General features: G+C 33.8%; 7 protein-coding genes across 7 annotated transcripts; 3 read left to right on the top strand and 4 right to left on the bottom strand.

The window, feature by feature from the left end:
• Nucleotides 1-2,456: 2,456 nt before the first annotated feature.
• Tsp_11972 (calreticulin) lies at nt 2,457-5,014 on the top strand. Its single transcript, XM_003371331.1, has 11 exons — nt 2,457-2,553; nt 2,617-2,721; nt 3,335-3,541; nt 3,601-3,695; nt 3,768-3,926; nt 3,976-4,026; nt 4,088-4,201; nt 4,256-4,399; nt 4,454-4,546; nt 4,593-4,680; nt 4,926-5,014. Exons 1-11 carry the CDS (start codon nt 2,457-2,459, stop codon nt 5,012-5,014), a joined length of 1,242 nt encoding a protein of 413 aa, XP_003371379.1.
• A 270-nt stretch (nt 5,015-5,284) lies between these two features.
• Tsp_11973 (uridine diphosphate glucose pyrophosphatase) lies at nt 5,285-7,143 on the bottom strand. The gene is made up of 8 exons (XM_003371330.1): nt 7,097-7,143; nt 6,868-6,896; nt 6,480-6,518; nt 6,344-6,420; nt 6,156-6,199; nt 6,016-6,080; nt 5,686-5,896; nt 5,285-5,522 (listed from the first exon to the last, which is right to left on the bottom strand). The coding sequence occupies exons 1-8, from the start codon at nt 7,141-7,143 to the stop codon at nt 5,285-5,287; spliced, it is 750 nt and encodes a 249-aa protein (XP_003371378.1).
• Nucleotides 7,144-8,757: 1,614 nt separating this feature from the next.
• Tsp_11974 (conserved hypothetical protein) lies at nt 8,758-9,974 on the bottom strand. Its single transcript, XM_003371329.1, has 6 exons — nt 9,970-9,974; nt 9,537-9,667; nt 9,221-9,405; nt 9,054-9,188; nt 8,909-8,932; nt 8,758-8,853 (listed from the first exon to the last, which is right to left on the bottom strand). Exons 1-6 carry the CDS (start codon nt 9,972-9,974, stop codon nt 8,758-8,760), a joined length of 576 nt encoding a protein of 191 aa, XP_003371377.1.
• A 427-nt stretch (nt 9,975-10,401) lies between these two features.
• Nucleotides 10,402-10,647, top strand: Tsp_11975 (putative zinc finger E-box-binding homeobox 1). Its single transcript, XM_003371328.1, has 2 exons — nt 10,402-10,476; nt 10,534-10,647. The coding sequence occupies exons 1-2, from the start codon at nt 10,402-10,404 to the stop codon at nt 10,645-10,647; spliced, it is 189 nt and encodes a 62-aa protein (XP_003371376.1).
• A 2,514-nt stretch (nt 10,648-13,161) lies between these two features.
• Nucleotides 13,162-15,077, top strand: Tsp_11976 (putative zinc finger E-box-binding homeobox 1). Its single transcript, XM_003371327.1, has 4 exons — nt 13,162-13,208; nt 14,066-14,207; nt 14,309-14,410; nt 14,988-15,077. Exons 1-4 carry the CDS (start codon nt 13,162-13,164, stop codon nt 15,075-15,077), a joined length of 381 nt encoding a protein of 126 aa, XP_003371375.1.
• A 457-nt stretch (nt 15,078-15,534) lies between these two features.
• Tsp_11977 (OTU domain-containing protein 7B) lies at nt 15,535-21,513 on the bottom strand. Its single transcript, XM_003371326.1, has 15 exons — nt 21,425-21,513; nt 21,371-21,394; nt 21,130-21,152; nt 20,585-20,652; nt 19,705-19,783; nt 18,768-18,850; nt 18,378-18,474; nt 18,036-18,284; nt 17,829-17,927; nt 17,646-17,773; nt 17,452-17,570; nt 17,205-17,366; nt 17,058-17,143; nt 15,844-16,971; nt 15,535-15,542 (listed from the first exon to the last, which is right to left on the bottom strand). The coding sequence occupies exons 1-15, from the start codon at nt 21,511-21,513 to the stop codon at nt 15,535-15,537; spliced, it is 2,442 nt and encodes an 813-aa protein (XP_003371374.1).
• A 427-nt stretch (nt 21,514-21,940) lies between these two features.
• On the bottom strand, nt 21,941-25,509 carry Tsp_11978 (serine/threonine-protein kinase D3). Its single transcript, XM_003371325.1, has 6 exons — nt 24,746-25,509; nt 24,351-24,553; nt 23,966-24,269; nt 22,692-23,158; nt 22,437-22,630; nt 21,941-21,970 (listed from the first exon to the last, which is right to left on the bottom strand). Exons 1-6 carry the CDS (start codon nt 25,507-25,509, stop codon nt 21,941-21,943), a joined length of 1,962 nt encoding a protein of 653 aa, XP_003371373.1.
• Between the last annotated feature and the right edge of the window lie 285 nt (nt 25,510-25,794).

The raw sequence follows: 25,794 nt of genomic DNA, 5'->3' as shown, positions 1-25,794 counted from the left end.
TGTCATCTGCAAAGAACTCGACGCTGTCTGATCATGCGAAAAGCACGTCACATTCATGTCTGCAAACGCGCCCAAGAAATGTCTAAATAAAATCCCGTCAATAATAATCGTTCAAGCTTCATTTGAGCATTTAAGCACTGGAAAGAATCAACATATGCTTTGCCCTTTTCAATCATATCGTTCGTCCAGCGAAGAAGCTAAAATGAAGCAATAATGCGTAAAAGTACTTTCTAAATAAGTAAAACAGTCTTATTTACTTCAAGTATTTTTGTATCGTACATTTGTAAATAACTTTCATGTTGGGCCAGCTGCCATCTAAAATGCATATTCGACCATATATCACATAAAATAAATACACTATAACGGTCAGCCAAATAATTTCAATTCTTCCTAATGCCACTTATTATTACATTACATGTCTGTAATTACAAAAAATTTCACATAAACTACTTACACATAAACGTTTGAAACTATTTGGAATATCGTCATTTCATGTATCATAAATGTAAATGGTTCGTCGTAAACTTAAAAAGCTACATCAACGGGATTAGCCTCATTTATCAGTTTTTGCTCTTTCAAATCTTATATAACAGATAATTTCAATATTCCATATATCCCTTGCTTTAGGCTTAGTAATTTCTTTCGAATTCGACCATAATTTTACACTATTAACACAGTCATTACTGAGACATTAAGAAATTCGAAACTAAATGCTTAGTGTATTCAATAATTCAAAAAAATAATTTCACATAAATTAAGGAATTGAAGTGACAAAAAAAATAAAAAGCCATTCGCTAACATGGCATTCAACCTTACCTAATAGTAAGGGTAATAAGAACAATAATAACAAAGACTTTTGTCAATGCATCGTTTCAAAGGATTAAAATACTTCAATTATATAGCATTGCTGTGCCAAGATATATTACTCTAAAAATAAATAACAAAGCAAAGATTTCTATTTATCGCAAACAATTTTTTTCATATCATGACACGTGCTTTCAAAATTTATAATTATATTAGAAAAATAATTCTCAAAATTCTAAATCAGAATAGTAAAACATTATGCACTTCTAACATTTCCAACCAGTGAGCATTCAAGCAAATTTGAAATTTATTTCTCATATCACATCAGCACTAAAAAACATTCATGGCAGATCAACCATTACATAACACTTTATGAAAATAAATTAATAATAAAACTACAGCTTAACAAAAAAAATATTTTACAACATATTCAATATTCAACTAATACTTTGTATATATGACATCCAGAAATAATACACACTCATTAGAAAATAATAAATATAAGGGTCGAAATAGCGCATACTTAAAATGGGGAGAATTTTTCAACGCCTCCGCTGCATTTAACGCGTCCAAGTTATAGGTGCCCATTCCGTCTGATGCTTGAAATACTAACAACTACTCCATGAAGATGCCAAAATAGGTCATAAAAAGAAATAAGTAGACTGTACATAACAGAGAATGAGAAAAAGCAATACCGTAAGAAAGGATAATCAAGTATAAATTAAAATTTCCAAGCACACATGAGCAACAATTTTGGACCCTTAAATTTTATAAAATAAATAATCATAGCACAATTTAAAAGTTTAAATTATTTTTTTCTTTTAGAATTTCCGATTAGTGACACATTTTATGGTAAATGAAATATTATACAACATTTTTTCTCCATTCTTTTTATTGATTGATTGATTTTCATATTAATTACTAGTTGCTAACAATACTTTCCATCCAGATTGATTACTAAAGTGTCAACGTTTTCAGATTTCCGATGCTTCTTATTAATCTTGTAAAAAATTTTAAATTATTGTAATGTTGTTAATGCACTTATAGAATGAAAAACTAACAAAACACTGTGATTTATAAATCTGTCGGCCGAACATTGCACCATGAAATTTTCGCTTTATTCACTTTAGTCTGTATAATGTTCAGGCCTTTGTTAATCATTGAAAAACACTTTTTTAATTAAAATAACGCTAATTTAGATATATTCTCCTATCATTTTGCTGTTACATATACGTCAGATAGTGTATGTAATATGCAAGCTCTAAGTTAATATTTTACGGCAAGTTGCTGCAAAATTTTAACTGAATTGCGATCGTTGAGATTTATTTATTTGTTGCGTTGTTCAAGCAGCAACTGATATGTACTTATGGAGTAGAAATATCAATATGACCTTTTGTTAAAGGCAATTAGAGAGAAGCAAAAATCCGTTTGCTCACCTGCTTTACAAGCAGCTCCCACTGATGCGGCTGTGCACCAAGCCACGTCAGCTCATCCCCGTCTTTTGACCAATCTCATAAAAATGCATCATGCAACCAATCAGTTGCTTGAAATTTTGCAAAGCAAATTTGTTTTATCGTCAATGCTGCTTTAATAATCGCTTGCATGGAAGCAAAGAATGTCATTTACCTCAGCTCTGGCAAAGTGAACTGATCATGTGTCGCCTACAATGCAGCTTTTCTGTTATTCTAATCATTTCTGCGCTTCAAGTACATTCAGAGCCGACCATTTACCTCAAGGAAACATTTGACGGTAACTGAACCAAAGAATAGCGTTTTCTTTATTTCATTTTATTCATTTAATTTACTATTCCAGACGGTGATGCATGGAAAGAACGATGGGTACAATCAAAGCATAAAGATGATTATGGAGAATGGCAACTGAGCCATGGAAAACTGTTCGCAGATGAAAATGATATGGGTATTTATTTTAGTTAAAATATAAAACACTTTTTAATATAAATCATTTGATTATTCATTTATTTGAATAAAATAATTATCTTACTCACAATCAGCAAAAATTTTAAAGATATATTTTTGATTTTCATAAATGGAAAACTTTGTAAACCTTCTTCCTTTACACTAAAACAATAACAGCACCGCTTTTGTCAACGCATATATGTTCACCTGTGAACATTAAATATAAAGCAGATGTCATGATCAAGTAAAAATAAATTTATCAATGCATCTTCAGAATTGAGAATGAAAAGAATACTTAGGCTTTTGCCAAAGGATTTTGAAAGCATTTACTCTTTGGAGTTTGAAAATTTTTCACCATAAATAAAACATGGTATTGCAAAATAAAAGCAACTTTTTGAGCATAAATTCAAATGAAATTTTAATAATAATTAATACTGATCACATTTTGATTAAAAATAATATAAATTCAACTGTTTTGCCATTTTAATTAAATTTCAGAACAATGCCAAACCTCTATTTAATTATAATGGTCATTGCAATTAGCAACAAATTTAACAAAATTGTATAAAGTTTAAAGTAAAAAAATATTTTAATATCTGAATTGGCTTCTTCAGGCTTGAAGACAATGCAAGATGCACGCTTTTATTCTTTGTCACGAAAATTTGATAAAGTAGTCGACAACAAAGACAAGCCGTTAGTAATCGTATATACGGTGAAACATGAACAAGATATTGACTGTGGTGGAGGCTATATTAAACTGATGTTAGAGAACACTGATCTTGAAGATTTCAACAGCGATACACCTTACAGAATTATGTTCGGTAAGTTAATGCTTTAGGCGGTTGAAATTACAAATCAATTATATAAATTAAAAATATAGGACCTGATATATGTGGACCAGAGAAACGTGCAGTACATAGTATTCTATGGCATGATGGTAAAAATTATGAAAAGCGGAAGAATGCTATAGCTATGGTAAAAATTAAAAAGAAACTGTAATAAATCGTATTTTCATGAACAAGAGACCCTAGTTTGCTCTTTTAACAGGCTGATATATTTACTCATGCGTACAAATTAATCATTTTTCCAAACAATTCGTATGAAATTTGGGTAAACAATGACAAAGAAGCGTATGGTCGTTTGGAAGACGATTGGACAATGACTGAACCACTACATATTGATGATCCAGATGCAAAGAAACCTGACGTAAATTAAAGATAAGCACTTTTCTGCAATTAAAATTCAAATTTTGTAGGATTGGGATGAACGTGAATTTATAACAAATCCAAATTCGACTAAACCTGATGTATGTGCATCCATTGCACTGCACTGATAAAGAATATTTCTCTTTAAAATATTCATTTCAGGATTGGGATCAACCAGAAACAATTATTGATAAAGATGCTGTAAAGCCAGCCGATTGGGATGATGATATGGACGGTGAATGGGAACCACCAGTAATTAGCAATCCTGATTACAAGGTAAGCTGGAAGTTAAATTCAACTGTTGGAAAATTAAGGTATTGCTTTACGCAGGGAGAATGGGCACCGGAACAAATTCCAAATCCTGATTACAAAGGTAGATGGATTCCTCCAAAAATTCAAAATCCAAAACATGTCCCAGTACCTGAACTGTATCGATACAAAGGTCTTGGGGCAATCGGTTTTGAACTTTGGCAAGTAATAAAGTACACCTAAACTTTGCCTGGTAGCTGATATCTTTTTTACTGCTAGGTTAAATCTGGAACAATATTTGACAATATATTAATAACGGATGATCCTGAATATGCGAAAGAATTTATAGATAAACAGTTGGAAGCGTTGAGGGTAGGAAGATCGCCTGTGTAACTTGTCATTCATGTTTCATTTTTAGCCAATAGAAAAGGTGGAATCCGACAAACTGGATCAAGAACTTTACAGAGATATTGCTGGTCGTCTAGGCGGTGGTGGTCCACCAAAAGGTTAGTCAACTTAAATTTAACACTTATTATTTCAAAAGAATTAAGAATCATACCATCAGATTTCATCCTTAAATTTTACATTTAAACAAAATGTGACTGTTTGAAATAAATATTATAATCATCACTTACCATAACAGCATAATTTCATGCAAATGTAAGCTGATGCAATTTGGGAAGCTGTTATTGTCAGTCATCTCATGGTTGATAAGAAGCCCGTTTAAATTAGCCATAACTTATAATTTTAGGCGAAGAAACAGAAGAATCCACAAAAGATGATGATGAAAATGAAGTGGAATCTGAAGAAACGCCAGAAAATGTTAAAGAAGAGCTGTAACTCTACAGTTCATTACAGTATATGGAAAATTTTTGCAAACCTTACATTTCACGTTTTTACAGTATCCTTTTGTTGTTTGTTTTATCATTTCTAATTTCGTTGTTAATATTCATGACTGTTATGGATAAGTATAATTTACATAAATGGAGAAACAGAAATAACACATAAAGCGTAAAAAGCGTTTATTTTCCACAAATTTTATATACAATAAATCAATATATGTTAATAAATAAATATATATATTTTATGTATGCAGCATAGATATTGTCATCACTTCAAGATCTTATCAAGCTTATTCTGGGCAAACCACATCGTCATAAACAATAAGCCTGGAGTGCGCTGAATGTTCTCATCATAGACGAGATGTCGAGCGAACTCTACTGGTAGGTAAACCACTTTCAAAAACTCTCCTTCATCGGAGCGCCCACCGCCTTCGTTTGCTTTCATAAAATCATCAACTTCTGCGTAAAAGTACGTAACTTCTGATCCAATTATACCTGTGCCAGATCTATGTAAAAAGTTTGCATGTATAAATTTTCAAAAGTTACGCTGCAATATTTAGCTTTGCACTGTTTAACTAAACAGTAAGATTTGCCAAATGGTTGAAAAAATTTTTAATTGTACAAAAATAAAAAATCTATTTGACACAAAAAATTGACTTTTGAACTAACTTGCAACGTGTAACGCGTTCCAGTTGATTTATCGGCACATTATACCCACATTCTTCGAGTATTTCCTTGCGCATTGTTTCTTCAGGTGAAATAGATTCTTCAATTATGCCAGCGCACAGTTCAAAAGTCATTCCAAGTTTTGGTGGAAACTTCTCAGTATCCACCTCTGTTTTGCCAAATGTGGAAATTTCGATGTTATTTGCATAGACAGCTAAATATATATAAATATAAATAAATAAATAAATAAATAAATATATATATATATATATATATTTATTTATTTATTTATAAACCAGTAAGCAAAATGCTAACGTAACTTGTATATAATACCTGGTCGAAACTGTTTGACTAAAACAATAGCTTGGCGTGTTCGGTGATATATCAATGCGGCCACGCTGAAACATTTCTCAGCATCATCATCAAAAGAAATTTCATTTACTCAAACGTTTGCATTCAAAAAGTGGTCTTACCTATTATGAGAAATCACTGCGTCCCATGTACGAAGCCATCCGCACTTAAAGAAAAAAAATACTTAAGTTCATGATTTCAAATACAATTCAAATTAATGAAGAAAACCAAAAAATTTTAGTGTGTAATGTTTGATGATATAATCATAAAAGCAGTTAGCTTAGCCTGCCTGTATAAAACGAAGTTGAACCGGCTTTACGTATTCAAAACGTTCCAAAGGATGTACACAGACGTTATGTATGTTTTCAATATCGTCAAGGTCAGGAACTGAAATAAACCCTTGCGATTACGGAATTAAACCAATGCTAATAAATAATACGATTAACCTTCAGCAGATTCTTCGTTATTCATTTGCTTTCTGGTATCTGAAAGTAATTGGAAATCAATTTTGTAAACCTAACACATACAGCTTAACATAATAAATAAATTTTAACCGAACTTTGACAAAAAGTAATTTCAACCAACCTTACAAATCTCGAAACTTCGGTAAAAAGTCTACAAAATAGAAAATCAGGTACATAATGTAGACTAAAGAATTATTATTTGCAAAACATTTCAAATCATAGCCTTGAACTAATAATTATGTGTGCATGTAAAAATGAATGTCTAGGCAATAATTTTATAAAATAAAACTTAAATATTTTTTGTATAATTCTGATTATAAAATATTATTAATGATAAATGCTTTGAATCGTAACGCCGGTTTTATAATACTGTGCTTTCTGAGATCTGCGCCTGAAGCGCTGCATTTAACTATAATTTAAATAGTTCTATTAAATTATTAGTCAATTTTTATTAAATTAGTCCTTTTAAATATTTTTACATTTTAAATCATTTATGAAAGCAAAGCACAAAAAATTATCCAGAAGAAACGTCATTTGAAATAACACAGCTTATTAATAAATTATTAAACGTTTTTATTTGGGGAATTTTTGAATATAACGTTTGAAGCTCATGAGTGGTACCTAATTTTTCATACAACCATTTCATTGCAACATACTGTAGCTATTAAAAATGCAATATTGACAGATTTATTCAAATAAAGTAAATTTCCAAAATACTTGAACAGTAGTCTTTTTAATATAAATTTTGGTCAACGTCTATTTGTAAACATGTTACATTTGAATTTAAATATTAGATATCGAAATTGGTCGGTAGAAAAAGCAGTGAGATATCGTAATAACAAAAAGTGAATCGAGTTGTAAATGAAGGACTTTTTAAACGCTGGTTTTGTACAAGTTCAACAGCGTTTAATTTGCATTTAATAGCCTTCAGATATGGAGAGTACTTTTGCTTGAAGAGTACCTAAAGCTGAAAGGAAATCCATTTTTTAAGATTGAACACAAGACAATTATAAAAATTTTTTTAATTTAATTTAACAATGAACTAAAATATTTTAATGCTGTTCATAATGTATTCTATTTCAATTTGATTTTCTATAGGTAACATTAGGACATGAAGTTGATAAGGAAAAAAATCAGCCATAGCATTATGAATTTATTGACAGAAAAGGATGGGATAGTTGCAAATGCAAGGATAATGAAATTTTTATAAAGATACGTTCGACGAGTTTTATACCAATTTTCCCGGTCGGTTTTAATTTCATACCATTCGAAAACACTTATGCAATAATAGCCAATCTGTTCACAATTTTTTCTTCAACAAAAAGAAAATAAAATTTACATAAATTAGGGAAGTTAATAAAAAGTTTCTCAACTGCATCCATATTAACACTGTTAATACGGACAGGCATTTGATAAATGATCTTAGCGATGATTTGGCTGTCTTTGCAAAAATTGAACTACTTTTCATCGCTTTCGTGTTCATTAAGCAAAACTAGACCAGCGCAGTAAATTGTCAAATTTATTTCTTACATCGGCATCTTTGCTAAAAATTACTCTGCTTGTCTGCTAATGATTTTTGTGCTAGTGGCTCAACAATGAGGCTTTTTATTCGTTTTCTTCTGAATTTCAAGTCAAATCTGATGCAGCTAATTGATTGATTGATCTTTTTTTTCAGTTAAGGTTCAACAACAACAGCTATGTCGAATAAATGAAAAACAGGCTTCATTTTTCTTGAACAATCATTTTCTTTCCCTGGTGAAATGATATATTTCACAAATTGGGAATAAAATAATGGTAAAACTTCTGAAACAAGAATTTCCTATTTCACTTTAAGACAGAGATCTGCTGTTGGTTAATTCGACTAGTCAACAAGCTGCAATGGTAAATTTGCAATCAAAATAGTCATCATATGCTTGTACAAATGACAATTTTTCAAACTAGAGTTGCCTGCAGCAACGACTCTAAAATTTCTGCAGCTGACGTCTGGCAGACTGGTATTGCAATTTTCGTCCACCTTAAAAGCATCCGGTATTGATCCATTGCTAAAATGTGTCAGCTTCATCTTTCATTAAAGTAAAAAACGTCTTAAAGCATAGTTCATCAAAAATCTTGCATCCAGTGTGCGTACATTAATTTTCTCAGTTCAATAAGTAAGTCCATAATCACACACGTCCGCATGTGAATATACATACGCATATATATATATATATTACATTTACAGTGTGCAAATACGTATGAAAAGATGCAATCATCTTCAAATTTAATTCTTTCCCCTGCATTGGTGCTGGCGCTGTTTTCCGTCTGCATTGGAATCGCTGCAACCGTGACCAATTATTGGTCTTACGAGGTGTGGATTCTGTACTTCAAAGTATATCGACTGAACAATGGTTTGTGGAAACGATGCAATTTACGATATCCGGTTCTTCCGCCCGGAACTTATATAGAAAAATGCATAGACCGTTTTGTTGAAGGACGTTTAAAAAACCTGGAATTTCGTCAAGTTATCACTTGGGACCATCTGACGCACAATGCTACGTGGGAAGTGGTAATAATTACGCTTATGGCAATTTCTGTTATTTGTAATATGCTAATTCTGCTACTATCTTTGCCTCTTTGGTGTCGCAAAGCGTATCCATTTTTATTTGGATCAGTGATTGCACTTTTTGGATTTATTTGTTCAATAACAGCAGTCTGTATGTATTCATATCATTTTTTCCATCAACACGTTGCAGACGCTGAAACTGGCAATGTTGATAGCAGAGCATCACGATCAAAACTCGGCTGGTCATTTTGGCTGGCCGTTGTACAGACTTCATTTCAAGGTATAAGCGCAATTGTGCTTTTGTTACTCGTCGCCAAGCACAGACGTGAACGTGTGTTTCGCATTCGTGGTATACACAAAACAAGCCTTTAAAATAAAATAATTTATAAAATTATTACGAAATTCTAATATAAATAAATCTTTTATTAAAATTTATTTACAGCTTTTGCTCATAAAAATTTTAAATGAAAATTTACTAAGTGTACATTTAAAAATACGTTTTATCATGTTCAATACCATGATAGAAACTGCTGACAAATTTAGCGCATTTGCTAAATTTTCTCCCTTAAATAATGCAGTATAACAAATCACACTACTGCCTTTTGAACTGTTCAGTCTCACAGTATAACTTCAATTTAATAACTCCCCAAAAAATTAAGTTGAACGTTGATTAATTTATTTAGGAAAACTTACGCGCATAAAATTTATTACAGAAAGAATACAACATGAAAATACACAATGCCAATCAAAAGCTTTTAAAACTATAAAACTATAAAAGTACTTTTTAAAGTTCAAAAAAAATTAGAATTCAAATGAAGTCAATCTACCGAAATAAATTATAAGTTCCACAGTTAGCAAACACAAGATTTAACAAAAATACCCTTAAATTTTAAAATAATTTTGAATAACAAATATATCAATATAGTTTACCTCATTGTGTTTATGATAATGCAGTGCAATTATTTAAATTTCAAAAACCCCTTTTATAAGAAGATAAAAAACAACTATTATAGCATGAAAAAAAAGAACAACCCATTAAAAAACAACACACACACACACACACACACACACACACGCACACACACACACACACACACACATATATATATATATATATATATATATATATATAAAGTTATAAAAAATTACATGCACTACCTACAGACTTTGTGAATACAGAAACAAAACAGCACCCGAATCCCTACCTACTATAATAAAACGGTATTTCAAGTGACGTGCAGGTACATATCACGCCTCTATTTTATAAATCTATTCTACAATACAGTACAACTCTGATTATCTGACAACCTGCATTTTAATAATACTGTATCATTCTGTTCTTGGCTAATTTTTATGTCCGGTATGCCTACTACTAGAAACAGAAAGGTTTCCAGTTTAGAGCAAAAATTAGAAGCGTGTCTAGAGTGGTGGAGAGCGGTGAGTCGTTCAGAAAAATTGCTGAAAGTTTTCGTGTCGGTCTGTCCACAATTTCAGATATCTATCGTGATACAGGAAGAACTCTTGCAAAGAACTGTCCTTTCAAAAGCTGACGGAGGCGATCTGGTGGCACATCTTAAGAGCATGAACGGGAAAGATGCTGCTATATGATTGCGCATGCGTGGGACTCGATTTCAGATCTACTACGCGCGCATCATTGAATAAAGGTATTGGTTACAATGAAGAATGTGTAAACCGATCAACACACTGTGATGATGACTTTCCAACTGTAATAGAAATGTTCAAGAAATTTAAGTCATTGCGGGATGAAGATCGCGGGTAAAAAAATAAAACTGAAGACAGCGATGTGTCTGATAAACCAAATGTGGGAGGCTGAGCCATTCAGATGCCTATTGTTCCTTCAAATTCGGCTCGAACTGAAAGGAGCAGCTTAAAAAAATTCAGCGCTACTCACCTGATGCTAGTGAGACATATTGGCGATGTCGCTGCAAAGAAGAAGCTGCATTCCTTGAAAAAGCAACTTATTACTGATTATACAGAATATAAAACAAAATAAACTTGGTGCTTTTTGAATGTAGCGCTGAAAAATACAATCGACCGTGTTAATAAACGCTCCGGCAATATAAGCGAGTAAAGGGCAAATAACGTCGCATAATAAACAGAATGTCCACTATTAAACGACTAATTGAGAATAACAGCTATAAACATTTCAACTAGGTACATATAATTTAAAAAACTGAAAACGTCTGATTATCTGAAAGACCCCCAAAAAATTCGTGTTCCGATAATCAGAGTTCCACTGTGTTATACAATTCCTGGCCTTATTCAAAACACAACATCTCCCTAATACGTCTTTCTGAATGACTGTTGCCGGGACTGTAGTCATGGCGTATGACTGGTAATCATACAGTTCACCGAAGACGTAGTAGTAGTTGCTTAACAATGCTTATGGTTTAGCAGGCTGAGCGCTAATCAAAACTATCAGCGTCCAGGCATATGTTATTTTCTCACGCTCAGATAGTGACAGTCTTATCAGTGCTCAAATAATATCAATGAGCATCCTGTGCTGAACTTCAAATTTAGTACAATTTCAAAACTTCTGCTACCATAATCAGACATATCAAAGGCAAAATCATCACTCAATTTACTGAGCATAGCATACAAAACTATTCGTCGATAATCAGTCAACTGTTATTTACTTCATTTTGGTAAAAACGGAAAGTGATCTTTCTAAAAATTATGTGCAGATGATGAAATTGGCTGAGCGCATTGACAACACTATTTACGGCTAAAATGTTCACTTCCTTACCTTGAAAATACGTGCCCTCTTCTACATAATATACATCATAAACAAAGCAATACCTCTTCTTAAATGGTTTCCATTGTCAATCTAAAATTGTCGAAAAATGACAACGCTTCATCGAATTTTCAAAACCACATCAATAGTAAGCATCGCTGAGAGAATGAAATTTTCATTATAAATGTAGTTAAACCAATTCCTAGTTCGACTTCTACAACCCCTTTCGACATATCAGTTGGCAAATTCTCATTTGAAATTGTATTTGTAGTTTCTACCTACATAACTCACATTAATAGTTCTAAAAAGTTTTCCAATGTCCGCAGTTTATAAGGTTGGTGGCAATCTACACCTATACTGCGGAATCAGTGAGGTAAGCTCATTCCACAACTCCAACACTTCACCGGCAATGGACACCAATTGACTCATTCAAATTGTAACATCAAGTTCAAGCCAAGTCCACGTAGCCATATAACAAAACTCTGACTAATCAAATCAAAGAAAATTTGGCCAATCCGAAGCCAAGCTTAATAAGCCAATGTATTGGGGATTTTGTAAATCACATGGAACACCTGATTTTCAGGTTTATCCATATCGTCATATTTTACTTAAAAAAAGGTAAAAGATTGAAATTTTTAAAAAATAAAAAAATACTACTATAAAATAAAAATAAAAATAATTAAAAAAAATTTTTTTAAACAAACTTTTATTGTACAAATATAAAATTTTCGTGTTTAGAAAATTATTACAGTACACGTGAATGAAGATCATACCACACAGTAACTTCACGAATTGAGGGACGTGGTTACATCATTTCTCAGCGAGTTCGGTGCGGATATCATTGTGCGATTATGAATAACGAAAAATCTCCGTTCACTTACGCCGTCGATCCTTCTGTCCAGGTAATCGATTACATTTATTTATTTATGATTAAATTTCGTTCAAATGATTTCTTCAATTCCAGCACTTATATGATAAACGTAGAACGACAGATAACTGTTAACCTTAATTAAATTAAATTAAATTAAACTAATTTCCTTCAATTTTATCATTCATTTTCATCATATGTATGAAGCACATGCAATATTCAGTACATTAATCAGCTGTAAGTTCTAATTGACGATTGCTGTTCAATTATCGGCTGTAATTTTTACAGTATTACCGTTATTTTTTAATTCTTATTAGAAGTTATGTTTTAATATAAAGTAAAATTTAAAGTTAGCTGTGATATAAAAGCGTTGCTACAAACTGTTATAACCCGCCGGAATCATAAATAAACCCTTCATTTTAAATGGATCGGAAAAATCTTGAATCACAAGTTAACAATCGAGTGAGTAACAGTACGGCGACGACCGTACAGAAAAAAAATGGCATCATTTCATTGGTGGCTGAAAATCAGTCTCAACATTTGTCGGTTTGTATTAAATACGTTGAAGTAGGAAATAAAGATAATTTTAATCTGTAATCTGATTATACAGTATCAAATCACGCAGGTAGTCAGAAAACATTTTAAAAATAACGTTCATTACAATTATACATATAAATAAATAAATAAATAAATATATATATATATATATATATATATATGTTGTGGATGTAATTATAATTTTTGTATAGTTTTACATATATTTTATTTATTTTACTGAATATGAAGGTACGAAAATTAATAGACTGACTTCAAAGTATTATTTGGCTCGATATATTATTGTACATTTTTATTGCTCATTATTTAAGTTTTTTTTAATTGATTAATAATTTTATTTTAGAATGAACAGAGCGTTCCACTGAATAATGAAACAGCAACCATCACGGAAAGGTGAGTTTTTGTCAAATCCTTACATAAAAATTGTATTAAAATTAAATTAAATCAAAATAAGAATAAAACCACACTTTATACATCGCAGTTATAACTGAACGGTGCATATATGCTTTTTTTTCATTTTTTCATAACCACTGGTTCGTCTTATGCTGTACTAAAGTAATTAAAATATAAAATCTGATATATTATTTAATCAAGATATTGAATTTACATTTAAATTTCCTAGACGGTTATCATTATTGCTTGAAAATATGAAATGTTATTATTAATCTGCTTAAAAGATTTTAGCTGATTTTACAATTTGATGCATTATGGAAACAATTTAATACTTTTCTTCTCCTATGATAACTTCTTTCTGTAAGCTTGTACTACTGTAGGGATGGAATAGTTCAGGCAGTCCCAGTTGCAAATTCTGATTCCGTTCAGTGCAACATCTGCAATAAATATTTCAGCAGCAATTCTTTACGGAGGAAACACGAAAAAGAAGAACATCCTTGGAATTTGGAATGCAAGGTGTGTTCTTTGTATTTCCAAACCCAAGCCAACTTAGAGTTTCACATGCGAACTCACGAAAAGAAACAAGATAGAATAAACGTAAGTAAAACTTAAGCTTAACCAAACTTTAGCAAGAAAATTTTCATAATAAATGGGTAACAATTTTTAATTAATCGAGAACTGTTTTACTTTTGTTTCAGATGATGCAGGAGCATTTTGATGTAGTTCTTTCAAATGGACAAAAAATACAATATCAGTGTTTAACCTGCAGTAAGACTTTGAAATCAAAACACCATTTAAAAGTAAGATAGACAATCATCTGGTTAAAACATCATCTAACCAGTCTCTGTTTTATCGAAATTTAACATTTTGTTCTATTAATATAAAGGGCTTCTTTAATATAAAAATAATAAAGATTTGTGCTTTTAGTACGTTATTATTGGAATGTAAATTATTTCAATGAAATACGTTTCCCAAATGCAATGAAGAAAAGATATCAAAATTGTCCAATAGAAATTATAACTTTTACACTGTTTGCTTAGGCGCACATAAAAATGCATGAGAATTTTGAAGAAACTTTATGTCCCATTTGCCCGATGCATTTCAGAAGCAAGATATCGCTTGGTAACCATTTGTCGTACGTTCATCGCAAGGAATATCCGATGAACCAACCGACAACAAGTAAAGACAAAATTGAAAATTTCGGCGATTTGCATGATAATGAGGTACACTTCGTTAGTATAAACATATCAGGGGATAATGAAATAACAATTTCTTCCATGAATAACTTCGAAATTTAATTTCAACATTTTCTGTTCAAAAAAATGCTCTGAAATTTATACGTGTCACAGCATTATTTTAAAGTACTATTATTTACAGGTTCAGGACGCGCAACAAGTTCTCGAATGTCGAACAACTATTTCTCTCATTAACAAGGTAATGCAAATATTCACAATTTTCACCGAATAATTTTATTCCACGATAATTATTCGTGATAAACAAATTTATTTTTTCATTTTCACCAGCGATAGTAATAATAATGAACGATTGTTATTCTAGGATGTCGGGAAGTGACGAAAATACCTACTCCTAACTAGAGTTGTGATAATCTTGCAAACGTTGGATTGAATACGAAGAACTATTTAAAACAAACATTTCGTTTTACCTCGTATTAATAGTTTTATGATGGATAAGAATAAAAAACATCTATGGATGCTAGTTTTTTGAATAAAATTCCTATTGAACAAGAGAGAATTTTTCAATCATTATAATAAAAGATTAATTGATTTCCAAAACTGCGCGATAAATGTCTGTTAGACATTGGTCTGTGATGTTGAGAAAGTGGTGAAAATCTTAGTCGTACAAAAGTAAACCTTTTCAACACTTCCATTAATTAATATTTAATTAATTTTTTCCCCAAAAAGGTTCACAATTCTAAAAATCATATTTTACACTACAATTGGCAATAAGCTGAAGAAAATGCATACACTGATGAATTGTGATTTTGATGGAATAACGCAAGATGAGCATGTCGCTAATCGTGAGAATAGCGATCATTTTTTTTCATTGATGCAGAAAAAAATGATGACATAATTTATAAAATAAGATTCAGAAAGTTATAAATAAAATGTGAAATAAACGTACCTGCCTCAGAAGGAGATAGATAAATATATTGACGCAGGCAAGCAGCGCAGCGGTAATGTGGATTGCTACATGCGTGTAATTGTGCAAAAACCGCATGGTTGCGTATGACCAGCACAGAATCGTGAGCAGAAGCGGTTGTTACAGAACAGTTGTTCGCCAAATTCAGAAACCCTGTAACGCGTCACTCCATTCGAGTCCACATGCCTTGTCACTTTGTATTTCAGTTCAGCTGAGGAACGTCGATCCAACGGTGGCTTCGGATCGAAATGCAAAACAGTCAAACGAGACTGTGGAGCTGCTGGAAGCACGCTCGACGCTTCGCTACAAGCAGTCGGTGACGACGAACCGCCGCTCGGACACGATGCAGTACTGGACGTGGACAGATCAATGTAAAATTTGGAATTTGTTGCTATTCGACAGCTGTTGGGCTGGAGTTGGTCCGCCGATGACGATGATTCATTGTTAGAAGCACTGTTTGAATCGGAATGGTCCTGGTGAGCAGCGGCTGCTGCGGCAGCGGTGAAACTTTCCAATATCTGCGTTTGCATCTCAAAGCACTGCCTGCAGAGAAAGTTGGTCTCATGAGATGCAGGCTGACTACAAGCACCATTGATGCAAGAGAACGTGAAACGACCATTGCTCAGATCACCGCTGAATCGCTCCCGTCGGCTGGTTGGCCTTCCATCTCGTTGCTGCTCGAAACGCAATTTTGCCGTTTTCAAGTAGCTGTTGATCATCTCGTCCATCAGTTGGTGATGGGCCGATGTGCCGATTTGGGCGCCGAAAATCGTTTCCGCTTTGCGCACCTCGTCTGTGGACAACAACAGTGCAGTCGACGGATCCGCATTCACCAGCCCACTTGCTGCGCCCAACAAAAATTCGCGTGTGCGACGACGTTTGAAACGCTGACGCAGCTTGCAAAGCTTCTCCTTGGAACCATCCAGCAATACATTACCAACCACAGATCTCGGCCAACACTTCTTTCTTGCGCAATCCAATCCTGGCTCGACCAGGCCGGTCGATCGGCGCCGTTTCACCGGTACCTTGACCACGTCCATATAGCGTGTGATCAGTTGCAGTTGACTGTCACTGGTCAACTCGGCTGATTTTGCTATTTTCACATCCGCATGATCTTTCCACCATGTAAAGTCTGGTCCCGGATCGCTGGCAAAATGCAAAGGAAGCAACGTTCGATCTGGATAAGTTATCGGAATGATGGCTAAAAAAGCAAAATCCAATTCAAATAAAACACATTCTGTCTTTTTTTTCGAAAACTACAACGGTGATGCATTTCACTTAACAAACCTGGAATATCTTTATCAGGATTCTTCTTTTGCATAGCAACTAACGCAGAAAAATGGGCAGTATCAAAGCATAAAACCAGCGGTGAACTAATTAATAACAAACAAAATTCACAATAATTATTCGAATTGGTATGTTCCTTAAATTTACCGGTGACATTCAGATGGACTACATTCAAGAGGCAAGTAAATACCACCAAACATAATTGGAGATAAAGCTTCTCCAGAAATATCTCTCAAAACAGTATCCGAAACTATAACAATTGGTCGCTTGAGCACATGAGCCAAGGCAAATACATGTATTGATTCCAAACTTTCATAAATGTCATATGAATTCATTCTAGTCAAGAAAGGCACATTTAAATAAAATAAAATAAAATAAACAATTAATTAATTACTTTTCATCGTTTTCATAACGATTAGGCAAGGTTTTCTTTGTTCTCGCCATTGGCGATGCAATTTGAACAATCAAATCCCACTCTCGGCACCATTCCTCTTCAGAGAATACCAAACCAGACTAAATAGCAAAAATTGATAATAACCAAAAAAAAACAGTAAATATTGCATAATAGACAAAAGAAAAAGAATTAACCTGTCGATTTTCAATAGTCTGCTGCCAACGCCAACGTCGTCGCAACGCATGACGACGACTACCCCGAGTTAGCAACAAATGCAACGCTTTGCGAAGCATCAAAAAACGATCATGAAAACCCCACATTCCTAATTGAAATAAATTAGATAATTAATAAAAAATATGCAGCTTTCGGAAATGTACCCAGCGATGCAGCATGAAGCAAACAATTACCATCACCATTGGTTGCCAATGGCCAGAGTTTTTGACACTCGCCTTCTGCAGCCCACCAATTCAAATGTCCTATTCAAATAAATAAATTAATAAATTAATTCATCCCAAAGCTGTCTCTTTTGTTCAAAATAAGATTCCAATCAGCAAACTGCAGTGTAAAAATAAAAAATTCAATACCGGAACTTTCGAGTGATTTTAAGGATGATGTTTCGATTAGATCTTTTTCCAAATAGTTGCGAAAATCGTCTGGAAAAACGGACAAATCGGGCAAAGTGAACGTGTAACTGGGCGTTTCCACATGTCCAAGAGTTCGAAATGCATTATTCGACTGGCCGTTGGCCACCATTTGACCTTCACTTTCCACTTGCTCTTTCGGGCAGTCGACTGTTCTGCATGCGGAATTAGCAGCATGCAATACTGAATTATCTAAAATTTATATGATAAAACAAAACAAATAAATAAATAAACATTCAAATACAAAATTACATTAAGAAAATAAATATATCCAAACAAACACACCTGTACTTTGATTGAATATAGTGTAACTGCTTGTGTCACAGTTTGGCCAACAGCGCATGTGATCAAGATGCTTGAAAATGAAGTTGAAAAGACCAGCCTTAAACAAAATCTTTGTAATTTGCAATCAAAACCGTATATACGAGCAAAACGAATCAACACTTTCAAACGAAATTCAACGAGAATTGTTCGAATACCTTGCACGAAAGGTCATCTGAAGAATGCTAACAAACAGAACAATTCTTTTGCCATGCTAAACACAACCAATGCAAAGTTGATTTTGGTGAATAACACCGTTGCAAAAGTAAAAAACTACAATAATAAATTGTAAGGAAGAAAGAAAAAAAAGCACAACTGTCATGTTCTCGTAGAAAAGAATGCGAAATAATGAACGTCAGCGCAAACACGACCAAAATAACACAATGCCAATGAAGCTGCTTCGCTTGGAATATATTTCTGATTGGACGACGTCGATGCTTAGCAAAAGTCGTAAAAAAAAAGTCAAATTCAACATTTTCAACAGGAAATCTTTTCAAATTACAAACATGCATACGTAATCTACATTTCAAAAAAAATTACAGTAAAATTTAAGCTTTCAAAAATCATTTCCACAAACGAAAAAGTCCGTTTTATTCAACAGGTTGCTTGCTGCATTCAATTGCAACTTGTTTGCTTTTGTAAACCGGACGGAAACTTGTTACACCTTCAAAACTGCTAGTTAACATAATTTAAACGAGAGCTACTTGCTTCCGAAAGTAATTCTGACACAACAATCCCGTCTAACACAAACCATCCGTGTTTGGTGAAAATCTAATATTTGCCAACTAAGATACAATCAGCTGAAGTCAATGACACGGTCGACCGTATCAATTGCACCGCAAACGAGAACAACACTGCAAGCTTGCTTTATACTCAGCTCAACAAAAGCCTAACTGAACATATCACGCGTAAATTAATAAACCACATAACCGCAAAAATTAACATAAAATTTAAAAAAATATAATCAAACTAACAATAATTAATTGTCATTTACAAGCAGTCAAAAAATAAAGTGAACAATGAAAGATTGCACAAATACACACACTTCAGCTTGCCGCATCCAAAACAAACATTCCACGTATTATACAGGAAATAACTGTGCCATATGAAAAAAAATAAAACCATCAAAAAATTGAATACCAACTGAAAACAAGATATTGCAATGGCAAAGAGAAAATTTCACTGCAAATCAGATTCAACTATCGGGCAAAAAAGCTGCTATTATTGTTCAAATAGACAAATGCATTGTTTTGTTTATTACCCATTAGCTTTAACAAAGGTGATCACGAACGTACTGTCTGCCTGTCTGTCCACCAAACCAAGCCAATGTTTAACAACAATTCATGGCCAAAGTGAACAGCGCAAAAAATCTATACTAGAAAATGCAATTAAATAAATAATGTTGTTGTTTCCGAAACGAAGCAATCAATCACAACATTAAAAGAATAAATTAACAAAGCCGGTTAAAATGAACTAAATACTTTGCAAATCGATATGAGAACTGCTAATCGCAAAGCATATTACACTATTTGATTTTTTTATCGTAATTAAAACAATGACAAAACTAACATTTCGGCATCGATATCAGAAAGATATTTCAAATTAGGACATCAGTGATCACAATAAGAGAAAAATTGAAAGATTTCTGTATAAGGAAATTAAAATGAAACCAACTAACGTCGCCTCATTCTTGCAGCATATAGCCATTTCATGCAGAACACTATCAAAACGATTAATTTCAACATAAATCAATTAAATTATGCAGTGTCAAAGGCAGAAATAAACAAAAAACTGTATTTCGCTTTGGTTAGTTTTGCTATTTAAAGTTGATGTCAAACGTTAGCAGCAGTTTTGGTTTTGCCAGTGCAATCATAAATCATGAACATACGCTAAGCATGCGTTGAATGCAACATTGCAGATGACATACAATATGTTAAACTTACAATTCTATTCAATTGGAATTCATTTTTTTAATTAGTGCTTCAAGGTTAACAGTGAGCAGCAGAAAATGTTTTCTATTGCATATTCGTTTTCAAAATAACACTTCAAAGCTCTCAATCCATATTTATTGTGTAAATTCAAAACTGATGCATCAAACAAATTTATTTAAAAATTCATTTCAATGTGCAAATGTCAGTGAAAACTATGCGCACCTTCTTCAAAACACAAACCTTACCGTATGCTACATGTACACGACTCCTCATATTCAAAAATAATAACAGGCCAGGTAATGACAGTACTACAGTAAAGAAACACAAGATCAAATTCGTTGCTTAAATAGTTCAAAACCAGACATTTGGTAAACATAATTTACATATTATAATCACTTCGAATAACTAAAGTCTATTATATGATCGAAATCACATTGTAAAACATGACATATTTCAATTACTAATTCAGTGATAAAAGAAATCTTTTATTCCCGTGTGTACAAAGTGAAAATCGTATTCTGCATAAAATTTTATTGTATCAATTAAAAAAATTATTTAATGTCGTAAAATTTTCAATTGGGTTAAAAAATTTCAATTGATACACCGTGACATTAAATAAAAAAAGATTGACTATAGCATACTGTAGTTTTGTTGTGTTTAAAAATGGAAAAACTGAAACAAGTTCTTAAAAGTATATTTCATACAAAACCACTTTTCAACATTTTATAGATGTAAAATTAATTTGTTTTTCAATGAAATAAGATTTTTAATTATTTTTTAAATACTTTCTGTTAAACTGCTGCAAATACTTAAACTAAATAAGAAACAAAATTAAAACTGTTATTTAATGTGCTTAAAAAAACTTGAATGTTAATCATATTTTATTTTATTTTAATTAAGTTGCATTTCTCAATTAAATTATTATATGTTTATTTTATTTAGAAGATATTTCTTGATAGACAACTTTTTGTGGCCGCGTAACGTTAGCTTTGATATAATATTACTTGATTTTCATATTATTCAAACTGTCTGCAATCGGGACTCGCGATACTAAATATTCGAATATTTCATATTTTTGACTTAGTTCTTAATTTAATATCTCGTATTAATTTTGTTTTCGACGAATCATTTGTCTCAGCTGGTGTTGTGACGATTTTATTTGAGTACATCAATAACGCCTAATATATTGTTCCTTGAATTTTATCTCAATTTTAGAATGTAAAATTTTTGCGTTAATTTTTTATACTCTTAAACAGACAATATTAACATGTTTTTCCATTTTTTAAAATATTTATTGAAATACAAGAAATGGACTTGTAAAAGTGAAGCAGCAACAATCAAGCAATCAACATTTCCCAAAACCCTGTTCAATCACCACCGTTCACTGCACACAGGTAAAGCAGGGAAGAGAAGAAAATAATGATAAATAATAATAAGAACTCAGGCGGATAAAATAAAGATGCAGAAAGATGTGCCAAAATACCGGATGCAAAGTCGCAATCAAGCGATCAACGCTTACAACAAACGGATCTGCGTTAAAGGGCTAAATAGAATTGGAATAGAATGTGGCAAATCAAAGCTGTTCGAGCAATGCAATCACCAAAAGCTGAACAAGCTGTATGTATTCTGAAAGTAAAAATTTAATATTTTTTACGAATCAAATTTTTACGATGATCAATTCTGAAAATATCGCAGATAGAATGCGTGGATGGATGTTTTATAAATCAAAAATGTATAAGCTGAGGATCAATGTTGTTGTTGTTGTTGTTGTTGTTGTTGTTCGCATTCAGTGTTGTTGTATTCATCGATGTTGTCAAGTAGGAAATTCCAAGTGATCGTTCCAATGCTTGCAAATCTTGATACAACTGTTGATCTTGCAACCAAGGATGTGCAAGGCATTGATCAATTGTTAGCCGTTCTTCAATCTGTTCAATAAGAACATTTTAACTATTGAGATGAATGAAAGTGTGCTGATAAGAAAAAAAAAGAAAAAAATTCCTACATAATAAAACTGCATTACAATAAATGAATAACATAAAGTAACAAGAAACAAGCAAAAGTGAGAGGCATTTCAACTGTCACCACAACTCACGTTCACATTTAACAATTTGCTAATGAGGTCTACAGCATCGGCAGATATTTCACGCCACGGATTACTCGGATACATGAAATCCGCATTCTGTATCTGTTCAGCAATGTCTTCGCCTTCGTTGAATGGAAAAGTGCCGCTCAAAGTGACATAAATGACCACGCCCAACGACCACATGTCCAAACGCTTGTTATAACCTTACAATTGATAATATTAGAAGTTTTATCGAGTGTTATTTTGCAGTTTTCACATGAGAACCTTTCTTTTGTAGAACTTCCGGAGCAAGGTATGCAGGAGTACCAACGACAGTTTTTCGAAACGTGTTCTCGTCAATGATGCGTGCATAGCCAAAGTCGCAAAGTTTGGTTTGTGGGAAATCCGTCTCAACCGAGTTGAGCAGCACATTTTCCGGCTTCAAATCACAATGGGCAATGTCTTGCGAATGCAAATATTGCAACGCTTTGACAATCTGCACGATCAAATATTTAGTCACACGTTCCGAAAGACGTCCCAGTCGACTGCTCAGAATCATTTCCAACATGTCGCCTTGCATTTTCTCCATGACGACAAAAACACGATCGCGTGTTTCGAACATGGCTTCCAGCGTTATTATTCCTGGATATTTGATAATTTGCAAAATGCAGACCTCGGAACGGAGTTGTTCTTTCTGTTTGCGACCAAATCGACTCTTCATAATCACTTTCACAGCAACGCGACGTCCACTGCTAAATTACAATATGAAATAATAATAATAATAAAGCTGATATACATCGATTAATACGGTTATGTGTATGTTTGGGTGGGTGTTGGTTGATACATATTTGTTCTTCTGTGTAGTTGTATTTTTTGTTTTAATTGTTCACTTGAAAGCAATTTAAACTTTAAAAAGATTAAATTATTTCTTTTTCAAATATTAGACATCTAACATGGAATAACAGATTGAAATTGAATAAAACAAGCTCTGCAGTTGGAAAGAAAGTAGAAATAGCAAAGAGAGATACGCGGCAAATAAAGTATCGATCAAAACAACAAATTATCCAGCAAATATCAGTCGCTTCACAAAGACAAATTAACGTTAAAATGTTAATAAAAAGAAGTCTATTTCGTGAAATTTCAAACTAATAAAGAAAGTCCATAAATTTACAATGCATCAATCGATGCTTAAAAGAGAAAACAATTGTATGAAATATGTTTTTTCAGCTGAAATTAATTTGTTCGTGTTTGTATTTTATCTTGAAGAAATTTATACAAGAAATTGAAGATGAAAAAGTAAAGATCTGCTTCTTCTTCTGTTTGCAATCATAGCAAACAATGTTTACACAGTGTTAGTCGGTTCGACGAATTGAACATCAATTTCAGTAAAAGCAGAGATAAGAGGTGCTAAATCAAACCGCTTGAACAGCTCGCAGAATATACAGCTGTCATGAGCAAGAAATTGAGTTTATCAGTTGAAAGAAAGAAAATTATTCATCAAAAAGTAAATAAATCGAAATAATAACCGGAGAAATTAATTTTTGAAAATTACAACTCACCTGCGATGTACTCCACCAAAAACTGTACCGAATTGGCCGGAGCCGAGCTCTTCTTGTTGATTGATTTGAAATAAGCTGCTAAATTCCAAAGCGACGCGTTGGCTGCGTTTCATTTCTTCCAAATTTTCAACTGACGAAGCAATAATTTCCCTGGATGGTGGTCTGCCAAATTGGCCGGGTGGCAACAGGGCGTCGTGTATGGCCGAAAACCAACGCTGGGCAGGCGCCACACCCAGGCCGGATTCACGTCTCGGTATCGGCGGTCTCGACGTTCCCGGCTTCAAATACCAATCCAAATTTTCACCTAAAATTTCAATTGACGATTTTGAAATTTATACTTTTCTTCTTCTTTTTTGTTTGCTGAATAATCACATAATACTATTACCGATGTAGAAAATAGTTCTGGCGGTGAGAATTTCGAAACAATGCGGCGGTCCGTCGGGATCCAAAGGCGGACCAACGTACGGTCGAACGCCGAGAATATCGCCGAACGGGATGAACTTGTACGGCTTGGATAGGCCCTGGGAGCCGTGCTGCATGCAAATGCCGGACGCGTCCATAACCCAATAGTGGCGCCTTCTGGTCGAACTGTGATTGGTGAAATGCAGCAACCAGCCTTCCAAGAGAACGGGCAACGCGCGTGGACGACTCTGACGTACGGTGGCAGGACCGGGTATGCGAGCCAACTGAATCAATTCTCCAGGTCTTGGGAGAGAATAAAGGAAGAATTGAATAAAAAAATTGAATTAAATAAAAAAAAGCGAACAAACAACTGATTACGTGATCTCTTCGACACCGTCCAAATGGACATCCGGCAACAGTGGGACACGATTGTGATCGTCAAGTTCGGTGGAAACGTTTTCCCCAAAAGACGACGTGCCCGATTCGCAGTTGGTCAACGCACGACAGTCCAGTGCCAAACTGGTGGCGCACTTTTTGTGCACATTGACCCGACAATCGCGGCACTGCAAGCCCTGACGCACCAGACCGACCAGCAAGTTGTTGCAATGCTTGCAGACGGTGGGCTTTTTGTACGTGTGAACCATGAACGTGTGGGGCAGGCCAAACGAGGCGGGGTCGGCGCCTGCCTGTTCGGCGCCGCAGTTGTTCATCGGCGCCAGGGCGCAGTTTTTGTGAAACGTGAGCAAACAGCGACCACACTTCAGACCCTGACGAACCAAGCCGAGCAGTATTTCACCACAGTAGTCGCAGAACGTAGGCGCATAATAGGTGTGGACGGCTAGCACGTGAGGGGCAGTGGGACGGTCTGCCCGGTTGCGCAGCACCACCTCGACCACACAACCGTCGGCGATCTGCTCCGACGGCGAAGTGACCAATTGGAGCACGTTCGACGACTCGTAATTATGGACAAACAACAGCAGACGGTCGTCGAATGGACCTTGACCGCCGGTGCACTTTTTCACAAAATTTCCCGCCAATTCCAACAAGCCGTCGCCGGCAAACAAAGCTCCACGATTCACCGCCACCACTTCCCTGTGCGGGCCCATTTGCAAAGCGAAATGGACACTGTCCGGCACTGACATTCTCCACTTTCACTAAATCAATTTTCATCAATAGCAGTTATCACCTATGGATCGGATGCAATTTGAAAAATTAAACTCTAAAATAAATATTTAATTTCACAAAATTCCAACATACAAAAATAAACAACATAAATATCTCCCACTTGGTTTATTTCGCTTTTTCGCGTGCCAAAATTTACACAAGATTATTCCTAATCACAACTACGCAATCAAAGATGAACCATTACATCACACACACACACACACACACAAAGCATGCAAATTTGCCTTTCTTTTTATTGCTCG

The sequence above is a fragment of the Trichinella spiralis genome (genome assembly GCF_000181795.1).
Source record: "Trichinella spiralis strain ISS 195 chromosome Unknown Scfld9, whole genome shotgun sequence".
Taxonomy (NCBI): domain Eukaryota; kingdom Metazoa; phylum Nematoda; class Enoplea; order Trichinellida; family Trichinellidae; genus Trichinella; species Trichinella spiralis.
This window is presented reverse-complemented; position numbering and strand designations above follow the sequence as displayed.